Source organism: Cetorhinus maximus, chromosome 4 (assembly GCF_964194155.1).
Source record: "Cetorhinus maximus chromosome 4, sCetMax3.hap1.1, whole genome shotgun sequence".
Taxonomy (NCBI): domain Eukaryota; kingdom Metazoa; phylum Chordata; class Chondrichthyes; order Lamniformes; family Cetorhinidae; genus Cetorhinus; species Cetorhinus maximus.
Window position 1 is genome coordinate 2,224,660 of NC_135882.1, and position 27,499 is coordinate 2,252,158.

The 27,499-nt window shown below is 43.2% G+C and overlaps 1 protein-coding gene across 1 annotated transcript; it reads right to left on the minus strand.

The window, feature by feature from the left end:
- herpud2 (HERPUD family member 2) lies at positions 1 to 27,499 on the minus strand. Its single transcript, XM_078539815.1, has 7 exons — positions 27,422 to 27,499; positions 20,700 to 20,810; positions 18,771 to 18,931; positions 15,113 to 15,238; positions 9,744 to 10,067; positions 3,299 to 3,416; positions 1 to 1,969 (listed from the first exon to the last, which is right to left on the minus strand). The coding sequence occupies exons 2-7, from the start codon at positions 20,793 to 20,795 to the stop codon at positions 1,781 to 1,783; spliced, it is 1,014 nt and encodes a 337-aa protein (XP_078395941.1). The 5' UTR covers positions 20,796 to 20,810; positions 27,422 to 27,499; the 3' UTR covers positions 1 to 1,780.

Below are 27,499 nucleotides of genomic sequence, written 5' to 3' on the forward strand. Positions count from 1 at the left end.
TCAGGCTAAAATGAAGTCAAATTTATTTATAATTACAGTAATTACACAAGCAAAAAATGTGGCAAGCTACTGAATGTATAATTACCTAGAAAGCAATGAGGATGGAGTCTGTCCATAACGGATGAAATTTGTCCTAGTGCACACCAATAATCAAACACATGGAGAGAAACTAGAAACTTCTGTGCACTGTACATCAATTATAGAAACAGAAATCAATTCTGAACTTGGACACTAAGCATTGGTTGAGACAGGACCTTAATACCAAAGAAAATGACCTATTATGTCACAGGTGTTAATGCTGAGATAGTAGTTCTTTTCCTTTTAAAGGGGATATTTGAAGTGTCAGATTAGAGGTAATGAGACTGTTTTTCTCAGTCAGTTATGACAGGATGCAATATCCCACAAAATGGGCTGCAAAGAGGACACGCTCAAATTTTGGGAAACAGGCCTCTTGGAACAGAAGCTACCCATATCTCGCACACAACCGATTTCAATGCAGTAATCCATGTAGCCCCTGCATGCCACATCTTAAATGCACAAGTTTATGGCAATGTTTATTCAAATAAGTCATTATTTGCTTTATTTTTTTCTAACAATCAGCAATACATCGTGACAGTATTTTGACATGAAGTACGTTAGCATGCGGCAGGCACTGACTTTATTCGGTCCTTTCCTGTAAGGCAGGAAACAGTGCTGCTTTCTTTATACATAGCATTTATTGCTGTTCAGGCTGCTAATGTTCTCAAACAGATCATGTTGTTTACAACACTATGCTCTCACACTTCTATGTATCAGTAACGTATGCCACTTAACACAAGTCACACGGTTGTTTCCAAATTAAAACTGGCAATTGTCTGATTAATGATCCTCAAATTCATGACTTCAAGCTCTGAATGCCATTGATAAAGTCAAGCCAGTAAAATATATAATTCTAAAATGAGTTTTTAAAATGTAAAAGTTATTTAAAAAGTATATAACAAGTAGGAATTAAATCTGTTTATTTCAGTTCCCAGCCTTTCAAATCCCAAGCCATTGCTTGGAAGTGTTACCCATGTCATGAATACTCCAGAACATTTAAGTGACTGAAGAATAGGACGAGTTTTGTGAATGTTTCACTCTATACCTCCACCTGGTTAGCACACGAGTACTGGGTTCAAGTTAAGTACTCCTGGTGGGTTTTTTCACCAGATGGCAGTGTTCATTCAAATGGGAGACTAGGCTGTCAGCTGCTGATAAATAATTCTTCAAGGAAAAAAAGAGCAGCAAATCGGTGTGTGACTGCGGTATGTCAGATACAGACCTTGTTTATAACAGTTTTGCATTAATTATGAAAAAATATTTTTAAAGCAAATAGTTTCCTCACTTCTGCAGGTTTAGACAGAAAGGCTAGTCTAGTTTACTTAGCTCTTTGCATTTTCTATTGCCAGCACCCAGTTGCTCCAAAAATCCCAGCTAGTGGCAATTACAACAAAACCATGGAAGACAGGTCACTTTTATTATATTTTATCTTTGCTAATGTAAAGCAATGAAAACTAAACTGAGGAAAGCACGCATTTTTCATTTGGTGCTCTCCAGAATTTGGGTGCAATGAAAGAGACGAAACTCAAATATATGTCATGATCAGGTGAAAGACTTAACACCGTGGAAAATTGCGGAGACAATGGCAAAGCAATAAAGGGTTAAGTACACTCCCACACTGCAGTCTTGGTTTTTCTTTTAGTAAGTGCCACTCAAATATACAGCTGTAGTGAGCAGTCAGATGAAAAGTCCACTGCTTCTCTTAGTTGCCAACTTGAGGAGGGCCTTCAGGGATGAGTGAGGTAAAGAAGGTGGTGATGAATGACCATGCAGAAGCCATGAAGCCAGGTGGCTCTGTCCCTGCTGTGCTTTCTGTGGTATCATCTCCACTGTCGCCACTTTCACCGCTTTCTCCACTGTCGTCATCCAGGCCTTCATCCATTAGCCGTTCCTAAAAATACAAATTAGAATCCATTACACAGTGTACATCCCAACAGTGCTTACCCACACCACCAGTCAGTCTTGGGGCGCTCAGTGGTATATCTGCACACCCAATGTATCACGCTAGGCAAAATTGTTGTTAGAAATGGATTAATAGCACTACTGCAGTTTGAGGGTACTAACAAGATATATAAAAATTGTATTAGAAATAATTAAATGAGAGAGAGCACCGTGTGCTGTAGGGGTATCATTGAGAGATTTCTTTCCCTATTTTAAATATCGGGCTGAATTCGGCATTTGTTTTGTGATTACTCACTGCTTCTCTGCTCAACCTGGTAAACACAACTTTCTTTTTAAAAAAAAGAACAGCCTTGTATAGGCCCCATAAAGTTCCGGGTGTTTTCCCTTCTTTGAGCTTTCCAATCAAACTGTCAAGGACTGAGTCAGCTTCTCTGTGCCATAAGGTGACCACTTGGTTGAAAAGACTCAAGCCCAAAATTTAGATATTAACAACTGCCTTTAGGAGTTAAAATTTCTAAAACATTTTTAATTCCTTATCGAGAGCTCTTCATGCACAAGTCCAGATTTACCCATGGAGGGTTTCCACTCATGCTTATGTATTTGAGGTGAAGACAGAGCAATGGCCCAAAACACACGACAGGCATTTTTGTGGATTATGGCCCAACAAAGTTTATGGAGAACCACCTTCCTGATCCCCGTCTTGTTTCCTTATCTTTGTATGTTTCAGTTTTCTCATTTTTGCTTTCAGTCAACAGCAGCTGTTCTAGGCATATCTTCTGTTTCTTTTCCAACCCCCTTCATCATTCCCTTTGGCTCTGGAAGGCTAACTTCTCAGTCATTCAATCTCTCCTGTCTTCTACCCGATCACAGACCTTTTTGTCCTCGTCCCAGCCAAACCTTGCTCAAAATCTAATACAGCGCTAACTTTTCCCAGATCTGATGAAAGGTCACAGAGCTGAAACGTTAACTCTACTTCTCTCTCCACAGATGTTGCCTGACCTGCTGAGTATTTCCAGCATTCTCTGTTTGTTTGTATTCTCTGCTCAAAGCTCTGGATATTGTCTGCAGTGTTTGGCGAGTGTGGATATGGTTCTGCCGGTCCTTTTGTTCACAGCTCACACCCACTCTTAAGAGTGATCTACGTCAGTAAGATCAAACATTCAACTTGGACAGCTGGGGAGGGGTCCAAGGTAACCAGTGTGCCTATAATACTTAGAAACTAGCCCCCAGTACGCACGGTTAAATAGGTGATAAAATGGTTAGACTCCATCAATCACCGCACTGAGATCCAGACTCAATGGAGTGAGTTCAAACTCACCATTTCATGCACTTCAAGGGCATTGTCCTCCTGTCCTTCCTGGTTGAACTCCACAGCTTGATTTGCTGGCCGCCGATTCTGTACATCTTGTCTGAATGGGAACCATCCAGCTTGATGCCTAGGATTTTTCAATGAACAAAGCAGCAATCAGGCATGGTTTACGCTTTAAGCCACACTAAGCTACAAGTTTTTTAAAAGCAAATGAAGAAGAGAGTAAGGAATTCCCTGCTCCTGCAATAGTTAAAGTGCCTTTTTACTACTGGCCAACTGGATCTAAAAAAGGAACTAAAATTCTGCTAATCAGTAGATAGTCAGTGATCTTGTGACTGAGAAGACTGGTGACAGCCTGTTCTTTATTGGCACAGCAGGTGAAAAGAAAGGTCTGCTCCATAATAAAAGGAAAATTGAAGCCTCTGTGAATTGATTTAATTCTACACTGGTGAAAGAATACTGCTGGTACTGAAAGATGTGGAGTAGCCAATAGCCTGTCCTACCCCATCATAAACACATTAGACTGCTCCAGCAAAGAACATTCAATTGGTATGTAGATCGGATCACCTCTTCTCACATCAGGCAAGTGAGGGAGCACACTGTAAAACAACTGGCTGGGGGGACACCGAAAAAGAAGCTTGCGTGGCTATTTTCAAAAAAGTACAATCGACGTGAGAAACTGCTGCATAATGGACTTAAAGAGCCTGTTCCAAACACACCATATAAATGGCATGACTAAGTCTGTAACATCCACAATTAGAATTAAGCCCAGTGTTCCTCCTCTCCATCTATCACTGCTATTGCCCAGCCTTCTCCCAGAGAGGAAGTTAGCTGTGCATTTAATGCATTCCAAATTGCGGCGGGAGAGTGTGCATGCAGTGGCGCAAGCTGGATTGATTTTTTTTCCACTGTAAAGGAGAGCAGGTGTAAAGGAGGTGTTCCAATCAATTCAAAGTTCCCTTTACATCTCAGTCACAGCACCATAACCTACTGAAGACTTTGGTGTGTTAGCTGCTCAACTTTGTCAGACAATATCAGATCCACTGCTGTAGAAGGCACACCAGGAATAGGGATGTGCCCAAATCATTCCACTACTGAAGAAAGCTTCCCATTGATTCACATTTGAGTTTAGAAATCTTCCTCACTCATTGAATACTGGTACTTAACTACCCAGTTACACAAAGCAAATCTGCAGCCTGCAAGATTGCGATGTACCAGAGGCACAGGCTTCAGCCTTTGCATATAGTTCAGCTTCCATGCGCCAAAAGGACATGATCCAAGAGTAGGGTTGGAGGAGGGGACAACAATAGGACACTCTGAACTGTCACATTTACCACATTCACCATTTTGGAAATGTACATTTGTTCTTTTAAAAGAGACAACAGCATAATAACAGATAAAAGTGAGAATTTAAACATATGCCGATAAAAAGGTCCAAGTAAAGGCTTCATAAAGGCAAACCTAGGAGCTGGGGTGAGGGTGGGGGTGGGGCATGGTGGTTACACATCATGCAGAGGGTGAAGGCCTGTTGCACAGTTGTCACTAAGATTTTTGAGAAGTATAATAGTGGAATTCCCAATGCCGAGTGAGAATGCACCTCTGTGCGATAAATTAATTGCTTCAAAGCAATAAGAAGCCCTAGAAGAAATCTTATGAACTATTGTTAGAGCAGCAATGGTCATCGACTTTGATTGTGAAATGAAGATAGTAGCACTTTAGAAACAGATACAAATTATTCCATGCTCTGAGATTGTGGAGAGAAACAGACTGTATATCTTGGCCCATGATGTATTAAAATGTTTCAGTTTTCTCTAGTGAATCATGATTGGGTAAACTAAGAGAACAAACTTAGAGATGACTTTACAATTTGACTGGGGTCCTTTTATTAAAGTGCAGAGAATGTGTCTCACAATAGTTAACACAGATTCCATACAAGGCAGTGACACAGCCTGGTTTCTGAAAGTAACATAGGAAAAAGGCAACTCTGAACGTCAGACCTTTCCAACTCAATGAGCATTTTTCAAATGTGACATCGTCTCGTTCATCAAAACAGCTTTGGTGCCAAAAAGAATTTAACACCATGAGCTACTACAATAACAATCATAAAATGTGACCAGACAGGAAAGCTTCACGATGAAAAAAGTATTGTGTTAAAGAAAGGTATTCTTTGTTTCAGCAAAATTTCACTCATATCACCAAAAGTTACTGATTGAATTGTGAAATTTAGTCAAGTGTTATCACAGGTAGTTCGCAACGGGACATCAGTCAAGTATTACAGGGTCAAAAGAGTAGAATATTCTGTCCCCTGATAACAAACAAACCATTCTATTGAACGCCTATCGAGCAGGAAACACAACAGCTCAGGATTAGAAGTGCTGTAACAATCTGTGTTTCAATGGTCAAAAGTGATAGTGAAGCCCAGACCAGCACAATCAGCCATTTTCATTCATGCTGCACCCAGGCTTTGCAATCACCTAGAAACAGCTTCAAACTGTGCCATTGTGCAGCATTAGGACTGATGAGATTATCCAGAAACAATGTGAAAAGTCCATAGTGTCAGCTTATAGCAGACCATCGACCCTTATTTCACGAATATACACATGAACATGTGAATTAAGAGCAGGAGTAGGCCATTCGGCCCCTCAAGCCTGCCCCTCCATTTGATAAGATCATAGCTGATCTGATTGTGGCCTCTCCTTTCCTGTCTACCCCCATACCCTTTGACTCCCTTGTCAGTCAAGAATTTAGCTCAGCCTTCCACCCAGACGCTTAAGAGCGGAAGCAAGAGCAACATGGGACTCAGCTCACCAGGTAAGTGAAAAAGCAATATGATAAGATGATAAGATTCTACATGGCACATTGTGTTTGACTGAACACACAGTGCTGCAGCCAAGGTTATGGAAGAGAGAACGAAAGGTGAATTCACCCTTGTTCCTTTTGTGTCACAGAAACAGAGTAGGCTATTAAAGTTCCTTCAGCCATTCAATTAAATAATGGCTGACCTGTACAACTCCATTTATCCATCTTTGCCCCGTATCCTTCCTACTCTTACCAAACAAATACCTGTCCATCTGATGCTCGAAAATGTCAATTTACCGTCAGCATTTTGGGGAGAGAATTCCAGGTTTTTACTCCCTTTTGCATGGGAAGGTTACTGTTTGTAAGGAGGCAGTGACAAGTGCCACGATCATAAAATAAATTTAAAAACTCACTCTTGACCCCACCCTGTCCTTCCTTGCAATCTACTGCCCCCATCTCCAACTTCCCTTTCCTCACTGATGTCCCTGGCTGTGATTTTTACCCATTTCTCTTGTAACTGCATTCGAACCCTTGCTGATCTGATATATAGACTTGGATGGGCCACCATTTCCTTCATCCAAATACTGAGAAGACTGAAGCCATGGTCTTTAGCCACTACCACAAACTCTGTACCCTTGCCACTGCCTCCTTGACTACTGCCTCAGACTGAACTAGTCTATTCACAAGTTTGCATCCTGTCAAGCTGCCTGCTTCCAGCTGCATTAATTTGCTCACCTCTGCCAGTCCCTCCTTGTCACCTCAGATTAAACTATTGCAATGCTTTCTAGGCATTCATCCAAAACCCTGCCCATATCTAATCTCATACAGAGACCTGCTTCTCCATTTTGCTAACTTTTGACCTATATTGGTAGCTAAGCCCAGCTCCTGTTGCCACCCATCAACACCACCACCCCCCCACCCCCCTCTACATGCAGCCCTACAACTTCCCTCCACTGAATGGTCACCACTTGTGCATCCCCAACCACTCTCCTTGGCCTCATCATTTCCCCTCTCAATCTTTAACTCCCTCCTGAAAACCGGTTTCTCTGGAGACCTCTGCTATTATCTCCTTTGCTTCTATTTTTTCCTTACCAATTGGATCACGAAAGTCCTTCAAAGCAGGGAACCTGCCAGATCTAACCTACATGCATGATTAATTCCCAGACTACACGGCTGACTCTTAATGCTCCCAAGGCAACTAAGGGTGAATAATAAATGCTGCCTTGCTGGTGTTTCCCATATCTCGACTGTAATTAAAAGTAATTTCAATGCTTGTGCTCAAGATACAAGCGCTTGTATATACATAGCATCTTCCAACATGCTGATAATATCCCAAAGGGCTTCACAAACCAAAATCAATTGTTTTGGAAATGCATGAACTGCAGTCAAACCTATTGCAGAACAGGTTGTGCACATCCTGCAGATGCCTAAAAGTACTTGATGTAAACTGCAGAGATACTAAAACAGAGATGCTGCAACCAAGTGGAGGATAAGTCAGCTGGAGCTGTGACCGTGTTGTCAGAAGCTGTGATTGAAAACCTTGAATCCAAAAACAGTGCCTATATACACAAAAGTCACTGAGTGTCCACAATAAAAAAAAAAATCAATCTTCACAAAAGCTTGAGAATTATAAAGATGCATATTATTTATACAAAATCATATACAAAACAACCAATAAAACTTATTTTCCACTGGACAAGGAGAGAAAGTGCTACCAGAAGAGCTGGTATCTAAACCTGTTGATGACCCAGATAGGGGGTTTTGGATAGAATTTTAGCACTAGGATTGGACCAAAGTTTGTTTTTATGGAAGTCTTCTATATCACATTCCAATTAATTCCAAGTAAGGCAATATTTCAATCGTACGGCATGATCGAATAACATTTCTTTTAAAGAAACTTTTACTTGAAATAAATGCTCAGGGTGATGTTTGTGATCCAGTTTTTGTTGAAAACGGATGGCATTTTGAAAGTATTACTAGGTGTGTGATCACTGTTTTAAAGTTGTTAAATATTTCTAGCCCTGCCTGCCTGCTTTTTCCAGGTTTAATTGAAAAACTCATTTACCAGCATCCTGGTAAATCTCCTCTGCACCCTCTCCAGTGCAATCACATCCTTCCTATATAATGTGGTGACCTGAACTGCACGCAGTACTCCAGTTGTGGCCTAACCAGTGTTTTATACAGTTCCAGCATAGCCTCCCTGCTCGTGTATTCTATGCCTCGGCTAATAAAGGCAAGTATCCCACATGCCTTCTTAACCACCTTCTCTACCTGCCCTGGTACACTCAGGGATCTGTGGATATGCACACCAAGGTCCCTCTGATTTTCAGTACTTTCCAGGGTCCTACCATTCATAGTGTAATCCCTTGCCTTGTTAGCCCTCCCCAAGAGCATTACCTCACATTTTTCTGTGTTGAATTCCATTTGCCACTGCTCTGCCCACCTGACCAGTCCATTGATATCCTCCTGCAGTTTACAGCTATCCTCCTCACTATTTACCACCCTACCAATTTTTGTGTATTCCGTGAACTCCTTGATCATACTCCCCTACAATGAAGTCCAAACCATTTGTATAGACCACAAACAGCAAGGGCCCCAGCACTGAGCCCTGCGGAACCCCACTGGAAACAGACTTCCAGTCACAGAAACATCCCTCTACCATCACCCTCTGCTTCCTGCCTCTCAGCCAATTTTGGATCCAACGTGCCACTTTGCCTTGGATCCCATGGGCTCTTACTTTCTTGACCAGTCTGCCATGAGGGACCTTATCAAAAGCCTTGCTAAAGTCGATGTAGACCACATCAAATGCATTACCCTCATCAACACTCCTGGTTACCTCCTCAAAAATTTCAATCAAATTTGTCAAACACGACCTTCCCTTAACAAATCCATGCTGACTATCCCTGATCAATCCATGTCTCCAAGTGCAGATATATTCTGTCCCTCAGAATTCTTTCTAGTAACTTTCCCACCACCGAGGTTAGACTGACTGGCCTGTAATTTCCTGGTCTAACCCTTCCTCCCTTTTTAAATAATTGGAGAATGTTAGCAGTCCTCCAGTCCTCTGACACCTCAGCTGTGGCCAGAGAGGATTTGAAAATTACTGCCAGGGTCCCTGATATCTCTTCCCTTGCCTCCCTTAACAGCCTGGGATACATCTCATCTGGGACTGTTCTCCTTGGAGAGAAGAAGGCTAAGAGGAGATTTGATAGAGGTGTTCAAAATCATGAGGGCGCTGGGCAGGGTAGATAGGGAGAAACTGTTCCTGCTCATAAAAGGCTCGAGAACAAGGGGGCATAGATTTAAAGTGATTTGCAAAAGGCGCTAGAAAAACTTTTTCACACAGCGAGTGGTTTGGGTCTGGGATGCACTGCCTGGAAGTGTGGTGGAAGCAGGTTCACTTGAGGCATTCAAGAGGACATTAGATGATATTTTAAATAGAAACAATGTGCGGGGTTGTGGGGAAAAGGCAGGAGAATGGCACTGAGTCATAATGCTCATTTGGAGAGCGGGTGCAGACACAATGGGCTGAGTGGCCGCCTTCTGCACTGTAACAATTCTGAGATTCTGTGATTAATGGGAGATTCTTTCTCAAGCACAGCTTTGAATTCAATTGCAAATTTAAAACTAAGAAAAAAATGATACCAATACTTACAAGTAAACCAGTAAAATAGCTCCCATCACCATCACAAAGCGACTGAAAGATGAATAGAAATACACAATACTTAGCAGGATGCCTGCTCGGGAGACCGTGTACATCCAGTCCAACCAATCACGATTCAAGTCCTCTTCGTTTAGTACTGGGCCCCCCTGTGCATTCATCTGAATATTCTGGTTGATGGGTCTGTTCTCTGGGACAGCTGCAATGGGGGCGGCCGGGGCCTCATCTGGGCGATTAGGCTCAGGGTTCACAGGCTCAGAGGCTGCTGGACTGGAGGGCTGTGTGTTGGCTGATCCTGAGAGCCTGGCTGCAGCTTGACTAGAAGCAGAGGAAAATGAATCAAGCTTTGTTCTCATCACGAGGGCAGATGTTAGAGTGGAGAGTAGGGAATGGAGAAGTTTTCACCTTTTGGCAGCATATAACACTCCCAGCTCAAAGATAATACTGGTCAAATGAAAATCAAACCTCCTTTTACTCTGCCCAAACTCAGAAGACCTGACTTCAGTTTTAGTGAGGATTTGTGCTGAATTAGAGGCAGTTTTGAATTGTGGAACCATTCACACTAGTTATTTTAGATTGATAAATTCTCTCAGCCAGCTGTCCCAATAAAGCCCTCAATGGTCACTGTTTAAAATGCATATTTTAAAACCAATGTGTTAGAAGTGTTGAAACTATTCTTTTGAGATTGAGTGGCCAGTGAGTCAGATACTTTTTTTGAACCCAACGTGTTGGATATGGAATCCATCGACTTTAAGGGTTGCTTGTTAACCAAGTGAGAATAATTTAGACCCGGTTCTTGCTGACAATAAAACTAAGGAACAAACACCCAATAACAATGTTTGAGAAGCACGGCTGGTTTGAGAAATGGAAGTGGTATACGGATTAGGCTGAGGGCATTTTACGTGGAGCCAGGTTAAAAAATATTAAGTCTAAGTGGACAGAGCTTCACTAGCGTCTTGCCAGTGCCAAATCAACTCAGCATACTCAATATTGACACTTGGCTCAACAAACAGAAGATTGTTCCATTCTCTGGTACTGATCAAAAAAACAGGTCCAATCAGAAAGTACAGGTTCCCCAGTAATGGGCTTTCTGGTAGATGAACACTGAAGGACTTCCTGAACCCAGGCTGTTCAGGATCAATTTCCAAGCCAATCTAAAGTGCTGTCTGCCATTATAAAATGGATGGAGCGCACCCAATAGGTTCAGATTTGATTGCCAGTATAAGCTGTAGCTGAACTAAGTAGAACTATAGTGCTGCACCAATGGCCAGAGGAGGAAAGGAATAAGAGGGTCAGCAAGGGTTCCCACTGCTGGTTGCAATCCAGTCATCTCTGGTGCAAAGTGCTCATCTTTGGACATCAGGCGACAACAGGATTGGATTCAAAATTAATGCTCTCCACCGTTGACATGAGGATCATAACAAAGCATAGTCACGTGGAAAGAGTATAGGCAGGGGAAGGGGAAGACATGGCCAAGTCACTCCATTACATGAAATGCTTGAAAAACCAGAATCCTAAATTACCTGAGCAGTTCAGAGGGAAGCAGAGATGCAAATGGTTGTCTCCACAAGTGTGAAATAATACACTGGAAACCAGGAAAGCATTTAAACTTTCTAATACTACGCATGAACTTTCTACCTCACAAATCTTACACTCCACTGACATGATTTTTGGTTTGACTTTTCTTCCCACATTTACCATTGTAAATTGTGAGGTCAACATTTCCTATTCAATTTTACTATGTCAGCATCACATTGTAATAGCAGGCTCTGGCCACCAGGTGGCTACAAGGAGCCAGTGTGTCTCAACTCCATTGCCACTCAGTAGACAACACCACCACCGGCAATTTTACTGGTATATCGTATTGGGGGGGGGGGGGGGGGGGGGGGGGCATCCAGCGTAAAACAAAAGTGCTCAGTGGTTCATCATCTTGTCAGTAATTTAGGACACACTTAACTCTAACCAACTCATGTCCAAAGAAATTTTAAGGATCTCTGGTCAACCAGAATTTTTTCACATTTAGAAGAAAAATGAATTTAATTACCCTGTAGAAACATTTCCACTTTTCATGCAACCATCTTTAATGTTCCACTAGCACAGGTCACTTGTTTAGTACCAGATAGGTGTAGGCTGTGTTGTGGGCGCATGCCTACTAAAAACTGGTTGAGAATATCATCAATCCAATTTCACACACAGCCTCTAAAGCCAACACACAGACCAGACCTGCATCCTATTGCTGGGACCCACTGTTAAATCTCAAAATTAGAATAAAATTACAGTACAGAATGGAATTTCACAATAATTTAGAGAAGAATCTTCAGCAAAAGCAGCTACGCTGAAACAAAGTGATCTCATGTCTGGATTTCTCCACATTACAGCAGCAAGAATGCACACGGTATCAGCAGATACAGTAGCACAATGGTCAGGTCACTGAACTTCTCACCCAGAGGTCCGGATGAATGATCTACAGACACAAGTTCAAACCCAACCAGGGCAGCTAGGGATTTCAAATTCAGTTAAATAAATGTGAAATAAAAGCCTTGTCTCTGTAATGGTAACCATGGAACTACCAGATTGTCGTAAAAGCCTATCTGGTTCACTAATGTCCTTTAGGGAAGGAAATCGGCCACCTTTACTCTGTCTGGCTGAGTAAACACGTGACTCCAGACCCATGGCAATTGGTTGATTATTGACTGCCTTCTGAAATGGCCTAGATTAGCTACTCAGATACCTTAAAGGCTATTAGAGATAGGGCAATAAACACTGGCCTCATCAGTGATGTCCACCTTCTGTAAATGGATAAAAGAAATTGGGTTTATGGAATCATTATTTTAGGTTTAACCTTTCTTCCTATACCAAGGTAACACTACAGAGTGCAGCAAGGAAGGGGAAGAAAGTAATAACACAAACTTTTCCCTATTTTTATCAACAGATTATTTTTATATTACATTTACAAAATATTTAGAACAGCTTACACAAGCAAGATAACAAATTACACTAAAACTGATTTTAAAGTGCAAATCTGTGCTGATCAGGAACTAAGACTTTCCTCCAAGAACTTTTTTTGTAAACATTAAAAAGCAAGCTAATTTATGCTAAAATAAAAATAGTGCAACAAAAATTAGCTACCCAAAATTAACGACATATGCTAACTGTATGAATTTCAATGTAAAACTGACTTCACTGTAGAACTCAGAACAGCAAGTGCTAAGTAAAGTTGCAGATTTATGATCTATGATGAATATAATGTGACTGTACCATTCCTGTACACAAGATCTGATGAGCATAGAAAGTACAGAGGTGAAGAAAGGAAATTAGTAAAGCAGAGGTTAGGAAAAAATATTGGTAGGTAAAATCAAAGAAAAGCTAAAGATGTTTTACCAGTACATTATGAGCAAGAGAATAACTGAGGAAAAGGTAGGGCCTATCACAGATGTACATGACAACTTGCACGTTGACACTGAAGATGTGGGCAGGGCTCTCAATGAGTACTTTGTCTCTGTCTTCACTAGAAGAGGGATGATGCAGACATTCTAGTTAAAGGGGAGTGTGAAATATGGGATAAAATAAGCATAATGAGAGAGTAAGTACTGGAGGGGCTGACATCCTTAAAGGTAGGTAAATCACCAGGGCCAGATGGATTGTATCCCAGGCTATTGAAGGAAGCCAGGGAGGAATTGGCAGATGCTCTGAGGGTCATTTTCCAATCCTCACTAGATACAGCGAGGTACCAGAGGGTTGGAGGTCTGCGAACATTGTACCAATATTTAAAAAGGGTGCGAGGGCTAGGCCGGAAAATTATAGACCGGTCAGTTTGACTTGGTGGTGGGCAAATTACTGGAATCAAACTATCACTTAGAAAGGCACGGATTAATCACGGATAGTCAGCATGGTTTTGTTAGGGGAAGATAGTGTCTAACTTAATAGAATTTTTTGAGGAAGTAACAAGGAGGATTGATGAGGGTAGTGGAGTGGATGTTGTCTACATGTTTCAGTAAGGTATTTGACAAGGTCCCACATGGCAGACTGGTCAGAAAAGTGAGATCCCATGGGATACAGGGGAAGGGGGTGAGTTGGATCCAAAATTGGCTCAGTGACAGCAAAGCGGGGTAACGGTTGATGGATATTTTTGCGAATGGAAAGCAGTTTCCAGTGGTGTTCCACAGAGCTGGGGCCCTTGCCGGTTGTTGTATATATTAACGATTTGGACTTAAATGTAGGAGGCATGATTGGGAAATTTGCACAAAAATCAGCCGTGTATGAAGAGGATAGCTGTTGCCTCCAGAAAGATATCAATGGTTTGGTTGAGTGGGCGGATACGTAGCAAATGAATTTAATCTAGAAAAAAAAGTGTGAGGTAATGCATTTGGGGAGGGCAAACAAAGCAAGGGAATACTCAATAAATGGGAGGATATTGAGAGGGGTTGAGGAAATGAGCGACCTTGGAGTGCATGGTCACAGGTCCTTGAAGGTGGCAGGACAGGTGGATAAGGTGGTAAAGGTGGCATATGGAACGCTTTCCTTTATTGGATGTGGTTATTGAGTACAAAAGCAGGGATGTAATGATGGAACTGTATAAAATGTTAGTTAGGCCACAACTGGAAGTTTGTGTACTGTTCTGGTCACCGCATTACAGGAAGGACATAATTGTTTTGGAGAGAGTGCAGAGGAGATTTACAAGAATGTTGCCAGAGCTTGAAAATTGCAGCTATGAGGAAAGATTGGATAGGCTGGGGTTGTTTTCCTTAGAACAGAGGAGGCTGAGAGGTGACCTAATTGAGGTGTACAAAATTATGGGGGGCCTAGATAGGTAGACAGTAAAGACCTGTTTCCCCCTAGCTGAGGGGTCAATTACCAGGGGGCATAGATTTAAGGTAGAAGGATTAGAGGGGACATGAGGAAAAACTTTTTCACACAGAGGGTGGTGGGTGTCTGGAATTCACTGTCTAAATTGGTGGTTGAGGCTGAAATGCTCAACTCATTTAAAAGGTGCCTGGATCTGCATCTGAAGCGCTGGAACCTGCAAGGCTACAGGCCAGGTGCTGGAAAGTGGAATTAAAATGAGGCGCAAGTTTCTTTTTTTTGGCTGGCGCAGGCACAATGGACTGAATGGCCTCTGTCTGCACCATAACCTTTCTATGGTTCTATGGTTAAAGTGCAGCACACTGTTTTAATACTTTCCTCCAACTCGACAACATTTCTTTCCATAAAAGTAACACCTGAAGCTTGGAAATGGTAGGTGAAGTACAAATGTGTGTGTGAGATGCTATACCATTTTCCATTTCACTAAGCTGATTTTTTTCTGCATATCCATTCAGAATTGAGTAATGCATCTTCTCACGTCTGAGTAACAGAGTACTTACTATTGCATGTAGTACTGGCGAGCATACATCTGTTGCCACCAGAAGACATGCTGTGGACTGTACATGGGGTACACTGGAAAGCCACCTGGAATTCCTGGCTGCATAGGAACCTGGCCAACTCCATGTCTAAAAGAAAACAAGTAGCACAGTTTAGCAGAGGGGAGAGACCAAAATCATGCTTCATAATTGATGCGGTATTCTGAAAATGAGCAAGTCAAAGATCCAAGGGCCAGGTACCTGTGGGATTTTGCAACTCAAATAGGTTGTATTGTCTACACTGGACAACCTCAATTAACAAAACACATTGCTACACTTGCAATTTTAATAACCTCTGTAAACTCTAGAATCAACCTAAGGCTGTATAGTAACAATACAGTAATAATGACCAGAACTCCAGGGAGAACTCCTCTACTCTTCTTTGAAGTAGTGTCATAGGATCTTTTACACTCGCCTGCAAGGGCAGATGGAGCATCAATTCAATGTACCATCTGAAAGACAGCACCTCCAACAGTGCAGCACTCACTTGGTACTGCACTGGAGTGTTAGCCTTGATTTTTATGCTCAAGTCCTGGAACAGAACTTGAGCAACCTTCTGACTCAGAGGCAAGAGTGCTACCCACTGAGCCATGGCTGACACTAACATCCCAAACACTTACACAACACAAGAATTCGACACAGGCTTGGGTGGGGTGGTTGGTGCTGCTGAGGGAAAGCAAATATTGAAGAGGCCAGAGTGGTGAGGGTTGTAGTGGTGGAGAAAATTTCTAGAAACAGGAGGGGTGAGATCACAGAGATTTAGACACAAGATGAGAATTTTAAATTTGAGGATTAGGGGACCAGGAGCCAACCTGGGTCAGCAAAGATAGGGCAAGAGGCAAATGTGACAGTGTAAGATAGAGTATGAGCACAGTGATTCAGACAGGCTGGTTTGTGGATGGAGGAGGGTGAGGTGATGGTCAGGAGAATACGGAAATATTGAAGTCTGGGGATCACAGGCAAGTATGGGGCTCTCAGCAACATATGAGTATAGGTCAGGTCAGAGGCAGACAATGTTATGAAGGTGGAAGTAGTTAATGTTTTTCAGGTGGGGTGGATGTGCAGGTTAGACGCTCAGTTCAGGTTGAAACAAGAGCCAAGCTTGTGAACTGCCTGTTGGAGATGGAAACATGACCTTCAAGTTGTAATCATCCGGACTTGGGACACGTACCGGGGCAAAAGAAATTCCCTCCCTCACACCACTAAGGGAGTGCCATCACTCCAGGTACTGCAATGGTCCAAGACTGGGCCTGCAGCAGGTGGTGGGGGAACCAACAAGAAGGAAAAACGTACTTGACCTCATCCTCATCAACCTGCCTGCCGCAGAAGCATCTGTACATGACAGTCTCGGCAGGAATGACCACCACACAATCGTGTGGAGACAAAGTCCCGCCTTCACATTGAGGATACCCTCCATCGTGTTGTGTGGCACTATGGCTGTGGTAAATAGGATCAATTTTGAACAGATCTAGTAACTCAAGGCTGGGCATTCATGAGGCGCTGTGGGCCATCAGCAGTAGCAGAATTGTACTAGACCACAATCTGTAACCTCATGGCCCGGCATATCCCCCACTCTACCATTACCATAAAGCCAGGGGATCAACCCTAGTTCAATAAAGAGTGCAGGAGGGCATGCTAGGAGCAGCAACAGGTACAAATAAAAATGAGGTGTCAACCTAGTGAAGCTATAACACAGGACAACTTGTGTGCCACACAGCATAAACAGCAAGTGATAGGCAGAGCTAAGCGATCCCACACCTAACAGATCAGATCTAAGCTCTGCAGTCCTGCCACATCCAGCTGTGAATGGCGGTGGACAATTAAACAACTCACTGGAGGAGGAGGCTCCACAAATATCTCCATCCTCAATGATGGTGGAGCCCAGCACATCAGTGCAAAAGATAAAGGCTGAAGCATTTGCTACAATCTTCAGCCAGAAGTGTCGAGTGGATGATCCATCTCAACCTCCTCCGGTGGTCCCCAGCATCACAGATGCCAGTCTCTAGCCAATTCAATTCACTCCACATAATATCAAGAAAGGGCTAAAGGCACTGGATAGTGTAAAGGCAATGGGTCCTGATAATATTCCAGTAATAGTACTGAAGACTTGTGCTCCAGAACTTACCGCGCCCCTAGCCAAACTGTTCCAGTACAGCTACAACACTGGCATCTGCCCAGCTATGTGGAAAATTGCCCAGGTATGTCCTGTACACAAAAGCAGGACAAATCCAACCCGGCCAATTACCACCCCATCAGTCTGCTCTCGATCATCAGTAAAGTAATGGAAGGGGTCATTAACAGTGCTATCAAGCGGTACTTGCTTAGCAATAACCTGCTCACTGATGCCAAGGGCCACTCAGCTCCTGACTTCATTACAGCCTTTGTTCAAACATGGACAAAAGAGCTGAACTCCAGAGGTGAGGTGAAAGTGACTGCCCTTGACATCAAGGCAGCATTTGACGGAGTGTGGCATCAGGGATCCCTAGCAAAACTGGAGTCAATGGGAATCAGGGGGAAAACTCTCTGCTGGTTGGAGTCATACCTAGCATAAAGGAGAATGGTTGTGGTTGTTGGAGGTCAATCATCTCAGCTCCAGGACATCACTGCAGGAGTTCCTCAGGGTCGTGTCCTCAGCCCAACCATCTTCAGCTGCTTCATCAATGACCTTCCTTCCATCATAAGGTCAGAAGTGGGGATGTTCGCTGATGATTGCACAATGTTCAGCAGCATTCACGACTCCTCAGATACTGAAGCAGTCCATGTCCAAATGCACCAAGGCCTGGGCAATATCCAGGCTTGGGCTGACAAGTGGCAAGTAACATTCATGCCACACAAGTGCCAGATAATGACCAACTCCAACAAGAGAGAATCTAACCATCGCCCCTTGATTTTCAATGGCATTACCATCACGGAGGCCCCCACTATCAACATCCTGGGGGTTACCATTGACCAGAAACTGAACTGGACTAGCCATATAAATACTGTGGCTCCAAGAGCAGGTCGAGGCTAGTAATCCTGCGATGGGAAACTCACCTCCTGGCTCCCCAAAGCCTGTCCACCATCTACAAGGTACAAGTCAGGAGTGTGATGGAATACTCCCCACTTGCTTGGATGAGTGCAGCTCCAACAACATTCAAGAAACTTGACATCATCGAAGACAAAGTAGCCCACTTGATTGGCAGCACATCCACAAACATTCACTCCCTCCACAACTGACGCACAGTAGCAGCAGTGTGTACCATCTACAAGATGCACTGCAGGAATTCTCCAAGGCTCCTTACACAGCACCTTCCAAACCCACGACCACTAGCATCTAGAAGGGCAAGGGCAACAGACACATGGGAACACCACTACCTGGAAGTTCCCCTCCAAGTCACTCACCATCCTGACTTGGAAATATATCGCCGTTCCTTCACTGTCACTGGGTTAAAACCCTGGAACTCCCTTCCTAACAGCACTGTAGGTGCACCTAAACCACATGGACTGCAGGCGTTCAAGAAGGCAGCTCACTATCACCTTCTGAAGGGCAATTAGGGATAGGCAATAAATGCTGACACAGCCAGTGAAGCCCACATCCCGTGAATGAATAAAAAAAGACACACCTCTAACTGCATCTACTTACCCTTGCATTATGTGTTGGAATCCTTGGCTCTGTGCATGGTTTAAAGGAACCTGAGAAAAGTTACGATGTCTGATATTAGTTGAATTGGGGCCCGTGGATCCAATAATTGTTTCTTGGCTTGGAGACGATGAGACAGTTGTAGTACTTGAATTTTCAGAACTCTGAAAAGAGGATTAAAGTTCATTGTAAATACTTTCATTCAGAGACTAGAAACTTCTAGTGGAATAAACTCATACCGTGAACAACAGATCATTAACCCGAAATGAGAACTTAGTTTCCCTTGCCACCAATGTCGCTTGAACCTGCACCTGAATGTTTTCCAAATTTTTTTGCTTTTCATTCCTATCAGATCTCATCCTTCAGCCAAAATTAGTACAGTTTGGGCTCAAAATTTCCATCATGACATCACAAACATGTCAGAGGCCCACCTTTCAACATTTCTTTGGCTCAAACAAGAAAAGCAATGACCTATAAAAGACTGACAAAATGCTCTGGAAAAGTCAGTTGTCTTTGACAGATAAAAGAGCCCGAGATGAAAATGTCAATCAGCATCCATATTCAAAGTTTTCCAGTCATGTCCATGGGTTTTTAAAGCCAGTGCTTCTATAGGTCTGATGTTCTGCAGGAGACCAATGACTGCGTGTCTACCCTGTACATTTACATTCCTCACAGAACCCAATAGCAGCTTCGTAATCTCACAAAAACACAACTCCACCATCTCGAAGTGATATAAATGTAGGGAACCAGTGAATGAATAATCAGAAGTACTAAATGTAAACATGCCTTTAGCCAAAGTCTGTGCGTCTAAAACTAATACATTTCACCTCAAATGAATGCACAAAATCATAGTCATAGGAAAAATCCATTTATTGATGTTTTCAAACACATTTCAGAAACATACCAATGCTAGTAACAGAAATTATAATAACTGAAGAACTTGTCCCAAAAACAGTGAAATAGTCTGAAGAAAACAAGTGTACATCGGTGTAAACATTAAGTATCAGGCTTGATTTTTATGCTCAAGTCCTGGAGCGGAACTTGAGCAACCTTCTGACTCAGAGGCAAGAGTGCTACCCACTGAGCCATGGCTGACACTAACATCCCAAACACTTACACAACACAAGAATTCGACACAGGCTTGGGCGGGGTGGTTGGTGCTGCTGAGGGAAAGCAGAAATCGAAGAGACCAGAGTGACGAAGGTTGTAGTGATGGAGGAAATTTCTAGAAACAGGAGGGGTGAGATCACAGAGATTTAGACACAAGATGAGAATTTTAAATTTGAGGATTAGGGGACCAGGAGCCAACCTGGGTCAGCAAAGATAGGGCAAGAGGCAAATGTGACAGTGTAAGATAGAGTATGAGCACAGTGATTCAGACAGGCTGGTTTGTGGTTGGAGGAGGGTCAGGTGATTAAAAAGTATTTGTATTAACTTTTCACTTGCCAAATATAATACATCTGAAACAGTAATTTTAAAAAGATATTCATTTTCTTCCAGGAACCATGGCAACCCATTACCAAAACTAAGAATTAAGAACATAGCAGCAGAGGCCATTCAGCCCATCGAGCCTGCTCTGCCATTCAATGCGATCATGGCTGATCGTCCACTTCTATGCCTTTTTCCCCACACTATCCCCATATCCCTTTACATCATTGGTATTTAAAAATCTGTCAATCTCTACTTTAAACATACTTAGTGACTGAGCTTCCACGGCCCTCTGAGGTACAGAATTCCGAAGATTCACAACCTGAGTAAAAAGATTTCTCCTCACTTCGGTTCTAAGTGGCTTCCCCCTTATTTTGAAATTGTGAAATTGAGATCAACCCAGCTTAGGGAAACTGAGCATCCTCAGCTGTTCTGGAAGTAGCATTCATCAGTACATACTTTTTAAATCACGGCTGCAGTGACTTGAAATGGAAAGATATTTACCATGGTGCCACTGCTGGCTGCCGTCGTTCCATTGTTCCGATAACTGGATTTGGGCGATCCTGGAGGAGTCCTTGAAGAGCAGACTAGGTGAACCATGTGATACTCGTCTTGCTGTGTCACAAATATGGGTGGAGGGAGGATGAAAAAAGGAGGAAGCAAAAGCACTGAATTAGGAACGTTGAGTGCTATAACAGCCAAGCTACGGCTAAAGACACAGTTTCAATTACAACCTGAGCGACTGTTTTTGCTCATTTTACACATCAGACAAAAGGTGCTGGGAAAAAGATTAGTTTCATACAAGCTGTTTAATTCTTAAAAAATTAAAATATGAAATTGAATCAAGGAATTACTAGCCTGTAAACACTTCACATAAAAATAAGAAAGAAAAAAATAAAAAATAAGAAGAAGAGCCTTTCAAACCACGCATCAGTGCAGAATGAGTAATATTGGTTGACAGGTCTGGAGAGAAGTACAAACATTTTACCAGGTGGCTACCTATCAACACCATGGCATCATAAGGGTATTTGAATATGCAACACACCATTCTAAGGTCACACTGCACTGTGAAGGCTGTCTACTTTGGCAAGAAGAATAGAAAAGCTAATATTATCCAAATGGAGAGGGGCTTCAGTATACTGCGGTACAGGGGGATCTGGGTGTCCTTGTACATGGACCTCAAAATGTTAGCATGGAGGTACAGCAAGTAATTAGGAAGGCAAACGGAATGTTGGCCTTTATTGCAAGTAGGGATGAATCATAAAAGTAGGGAAGTATTGCTACAACTGTACAAGGCATTGCTGAAGCCGCACCTGGGGTACGATGTACGGCTTTGGCCTCCTTACTTAAGCAGTGATATGCTTGCATTGGAAGCAGTTCAGAGAAGGTTCACTAGGATGATTTCTGGGATGAAGTGGTAAGTCTTATGAGGAAAGGTTGAACAGATTGGGCTTATACTCAAGGAGTTTCGGAGAATGTGAGGTAATCTTATGGAAAACACACAACATCCTGAGGGGGGTTAACAGATAGATGCTAAGAGGTGGCACAGCCACAGAATAAGGGGTCTCCCATAAGATGGAGATGAGGAGCAATTTCTTCTCCGAGGGTCTTTGGTCTTCAGAATTCTCTTCCCAGAGAGCTGTGAAGGCTGGATCATTAGACAGATTTTGATCTACAAAGAAGTTAAGGGTTATAGAAGCCAAGCAGGAAAGTACAGCTGAAGCCACGATTAGATCAGCCGATCTTACTGAATGGTGGAGCAGGCTTGAGGGGTCGAGTAGCCTACTCCTGCTCTTATTTCATATTCTCTTATGGTAGGTTAAGAATTCCGGAAATCTGCCTGCTGGATAATACGATAGTGTAAGGGGGTTGACATAAGTGCAGGAGAGAAAACTTGCCAAAGTTACTTCAACACCACCCCCCAGGCTCCCTTCTCCCCAGCCCACTCCAGAAAAGGACAAGCTGCAATGTCATGAAATATCTAAAGTTCCAACAGACTGACAAGTCTTCGGCTCCTGATGGACTTCATCCTAGGGTTTTAAAAGAGGAGGCTAATGAGGTAGTTGATGCGTTGGAGTTAATTTTCCAAAATTCGCTGGATTCTGGAAAGGCTCCATCAGATTGGAAAGTAGCAAATATAACTCCTCTATTCAAGAAGGGAGGGAGGCAGAAAACAGGAAACTATAGACCAGTTAGCTTGACGTCTGTCGTGGGGAAGTTATTAGAATCAATCATTAAGGAGATTATAGCTGGTCACATGGGAGAGCTCAAGGCAACTGGAAAGAGTCAGCATGGTTTTGTGAAAGGGAAATCATGTTTAACCAATTTATTGGAGTTCTTTGAAGGAGTAACATGCGCTGTGGATAAAGGGGAACCTGTAGACATACTGTACTTGGATTTCTAGAAGGCATTGGATAAGGTTCCACATCAAAGGTTATTGCGGAAAATAAAAGCTCATGGTGTAGGGGGTAATATATTATCATGGATAGAAGATTGGCTGGCTGGCAGAAAACAGAGAGTATGCATAAATGGGTCTTTTTCTGATTGGCAGGATGTGATGAGTGGAGTCCCACAGGGATCTGTGCTAGGGCCTCCTCATTTTACCATTTATATCAATGACTGAGAGAGGGGAGTGAAGGCCTGGTAGCTAAATTTGCAGACGACATAAAGTACATAAGAAATAGGAACAGGAGTAGACCATTCGGCCCCTCGAGCCTGCTCTGCCATTCAATAAGATTATGGTTGATCATCTTGTGTTTTGATTTCCACATTCCCATTGAGCCCCGAAAGCCTTTGATTCCCTTGCATAAGAATCTATCCCTTCTGCCTTAAAAATATTCAATGACCCTGCCTCCTCCACCTTCTGAGGCAGAGAATTCCAAAGATGCACAATCCTCTCCCTCAGAAAAAAATTCTCCTCATCTCTGTCCTAAAAGGGCAACCCCTAATTTCAAAACAGTACCCCCTTGTTCTGGACTCATCCACAAGAGGAAACATCCTTTCGACATCCATCTTGTCGAGGCCATTCAGGATCTTGTACATTTCAATCAAATCACCCCTCACTCTTCTAAACTCCAGTGGAAACAAGCCCGGCCTGTCCAACCTTTCCACATAAGTCAACCCACTCATTCCAGGTATCAATCTAGTAAACCTCCTTTGAACCGCCTCCAATGTATTTACATCCTTCCCTAAAATGAGACCAAAACTGCACACAGTATACGAGGTGCGGTCTCACCAATGGCCCCTGTATAACTGAAGCATAACATCCTTACTTTTATGTTCAATCCCTCTCACAATAAAGGATAGCATTCCATTAGCCGCCTTAATTACTTGCTATACCTGCATGGTAATTTGTGACTCGTGTGTTAGAATACCTAGATCCCTCTGACCTCAGAATTACACAGCCATTCTCCATTTAAGTAATACTCTGCTTTTTTGTTCTTCCTGCCAAAGTGAACTTCACATTTTCCCACGTTAAACTCTATTTGCCAGGTCTTTGCCCACTCACTCAACTATCTATATCCAACTGCAACCTTATGTCCTCTTTACAACATACTTTCCTACCTATTTATGTGTCATCTGCAAATTTAGCTACCATGTCTTCACTCCCTTCATCCAAGTCATTGAGGTAAATTGTAAAAAGTTAAGGCCCCAGTACAGACCTCAGTGACCACTCGTCACATCCTGCCAATCAGAAAAAGACCCATTTATGCATACTCTCTGCTTTCTGCCTTCCAGACAATTTTCTATCCATGCTAATATGTTACCCACTACACCATGAGCTTTTACTTTCCATAATAATCTTTGATGTGGCACCTTATCAAATGCTTTCTGGAAATCCAAGTACTGTTTGTCTACAGGGTCCCCTTTATCCACTGCACATGTTACTCCTTCGAAGAACTCCAATAAATTGGTTAAACATGATTTCCCTTTCACAAAACCATGCTGACTGTTCCCAATTGCCTTGAGCTCTTCTAAGTACTCAGCCATAACCTCCTTAATGATTGATTCTAATACCTTCCCCATGACAGACATCAAGCTAACTGGCCTATAGTTTCCTGTTGCCTGCCTCCCTCCCTCCTTGAATAGAGGGGTTATATGTGCTACTTTCCAATCTGATGGAACCTTTCCAAAATCCAGCGTATTTTGGAAAATTAACACCAGCACATCAACTACCTCATTAGCCACCGCTTTTAAGACCCTAGTCCATCAGGAGCTGAAGACTTGCCAGCCTGCAGCGCCATCAATTTGCTCAGTACTATTGGTAAAAACAAAAAGGAGAGGGAAAAATCGGAAAGGGGGTGTGGATGGAGGAGAGAGTTCATGATCTAAAATTGTTGAACTCAATATTCAGTCCGGAAGGCTGTAAAGTGCCTAGTCGGAAGATAAGGTGCTGTTCCTCCAGTTTGCGTTGAGCTTCACTGGAACAATGCAGCAAGCCCAGGACGGACATGTGGGCACGAGAGCAGGGTGGAGTGTTGAAATGGCAAGCGACAGGGAGGTCTGGGTAATGCTTGCGGACAGACCGAAGGTGTTCTGCAAAGTGGTCATCCAGTCTGCGTTTGGTCTCTCCAATGTAGAGGAAACCGCATTGGGAGCAACGAATGCAGTAGACTAAGTTGAGGGAAGTGCAAGTAAAATGCTGCTTCACTTAAAAAGAGTATTTGGGCCCTTGGACGGTGAGGAGAGGGGAAGTGAAGGGGCAGGTGTTGCATCTTCTGCGGTTGCATGGGAAGGTGCCGTGGGAGGGGGTTGAGGAGTAGGGGGTGATGGAGGAGTGGACCAGGGTATCATGAAGGGAACGATCCCTACGGAATGCTGCCGGGGGGGTGAAGGGAAGATGTATTTGGTGGTGGCATCATGCTGGAGTTGGCGGAGGATGATCCTTTGAATGCGGAGGCTGGTGGGGTGATAAGTGAGGACAAGGGGGACCCTATCATGTTTCTGGGAGGGAGGAGAAGGTGTGAGGGCGGATGCGCGGGAGATGGGCCGGACACGGTTGAGGGCCCTGTCAACCACCGTGGGTGGAAAACCTCGGTTAAGGAAGAAGGAGGACATGTCAGAGGAGCTGTTTTTGAAAGTGGCATCATCAGAACAGATATGACGGAGGCGAAGGAACTGAGAGAATGGGATGGAGTCCTTACAGGAAGCGGGGTGTAAGGAGCTGTAGTTGAGATAGCTGTGGGAGTCGGTAGGCTTGTAATGGATATTGGTGGACAGTCTATCACCAGAAATTGAGACAGAGAGGTCAAGGAAGGGAAAGGAAGTGTCAGAGATGGACCATGTGAAAACGATGGAGGGGTGGAAATTGGAAGCAAAATTAATAAATTTTTCCAGGTCCCAACGAGAGCATGAAGCAGCACCGAAGTAATCCCTCTACACCTCCATCCCCCACCGGGATGGTCTGGTGGCTCTCCGCTTCTTCCTCGAACAGAGGCCCGAACAATCCCCATCCACCACTACTCTCCTCTGTCTGGCTGAACTTGTTCTCACACTGAACAATTTCTCCTTTAACTCCTCTCGCTTCCTCCAAATAAAAGGTGTGGCTATGGGTACCCGCATGGGCCCCAGCTATGCCTGTCTCTTTATGGGGTATGTGGAACATTCCTTGTTCCAGTCCTACTCCGGCCCCCTCCCACAACTCTTTCTCCGGTACATCGATGATTACTTCGGTGCATCTTCTGACTAGGCACTTTACAGCCTGCTGGACTGAATATTGAGTTCAACAATTTTAGATCATGAACTCTCTCCTCCATCCCCACCCTCTTTCCGATTTCTCCCCCTCCTTTTTGTTTTTTCCAATAATTTATATAGATTTTTCTTTTCCCACCTATTTCCATTTTAAATGTATTTCAATCCATTGTTTTATCTCTATCTTTTAACCTTTTTAGTATTCCTTCACCCCACCCCACCCCCACTAGAGCTATCTGTACCTTGCTTGTCCTGCTTTCTACCTTTAATTAGCACATTCCTTAGATAATATCACCACCTCTTTGTCCTTTTGTCTGTGACATCTTTTGGTTATCTCCACCTATCACTGGCCCTTTACCTAGCTCTTCTTGTCCCAACAGCCCCCCCTCCCGCCCCCCACCCCTTAAACCAGTTTATATTTCACCCCTTTCCTATTTTTACTTAGTTCTGTTGAAGGGTCATGAGGACTCGAAACGTCAACTGTGCTCTTCTCCACCGATGCTGCCAGACCTGCTGAGTTTTTCCAGGTATTTCTGTTTTTGTTTTAGTTTTGGATTTCCAGCATCCGTAGTCCTTTGCTTTTACCAGTTTCAGTGACCTGTATTTTGGACCTGCCTGTGGACCACATTAAAGATCCTCGCAGACCACCAGTGGTCCATGGGCCACACTTTGAGAACCATGACTATAGAATATCAATATAGAGTGAAGCACATGCATTAGTAAAAGAGATAGAGATGTCTGCTGCTTGAATACAGATGGGTAAGACATGCTCCATGAACCTTGACACTAGAATATATGGCCAATGTTCCCTTGTGGCTAAGCCCATTGTAGCTGGAATTGAATTACAGAACTTGGACAAGTGCTATGTTTGTCAAATTTGGATGAAGGCAGGCTGAATAGGGAGAAAAAATGGGGAGATAAATGGGGAAGGGCTCGGGACAGTGACAAGTGGAATTTCACAAGTGCCCAGCTAATGGTTCCCTGCAGTTCATAAATGTCATGAAGAGGATTTATTGTGCAGCTTTGGGTCAAACTTCATAGAATCCTAGTGTCAGGAATTTACAGCACAGCAGGAGACCGTTTGGCCCATCATGCCTGTGCCAGCTAAAAAGAGATATCCAGCCTAATCCCACTTCCCTGTTCTTGGTCCATAACCCTGTAGGTTACAGCACCTCAAACGCATATCCATGTGCTAACTGGAACCCATAAAACATGTCTCTTTCTCCAACTCAACTTGTAACCACTGCCATAACTTTACAACATTCTCATCCTTTCATATTGCTGCCCAAATATGAACATACCCACCTCCCTTGTATACACTTGTGAACACTGTATGACAAGCATATCAGTCATTGTAAAAGGTAAGTGCAATTTAAAACAAATTACAGCCAACAGGAGAGTTGGTGTTTGAACACATTTTAAACTGCACAGGAAGCGAGTCAGGCCTTTAAATAGTTTTATTTCAATCTGGTCACTATTAACTCACATTCACTTTATATTAACCTAACACAAGACCATCAAGGGTTTTAAATTACCTTTCTGAAAATGTCCTTCAGCTGCAAGTGGTCAGGGAGAAGTTTGCCAGAATACACAAGCCTCTGATCCTTGGTGGA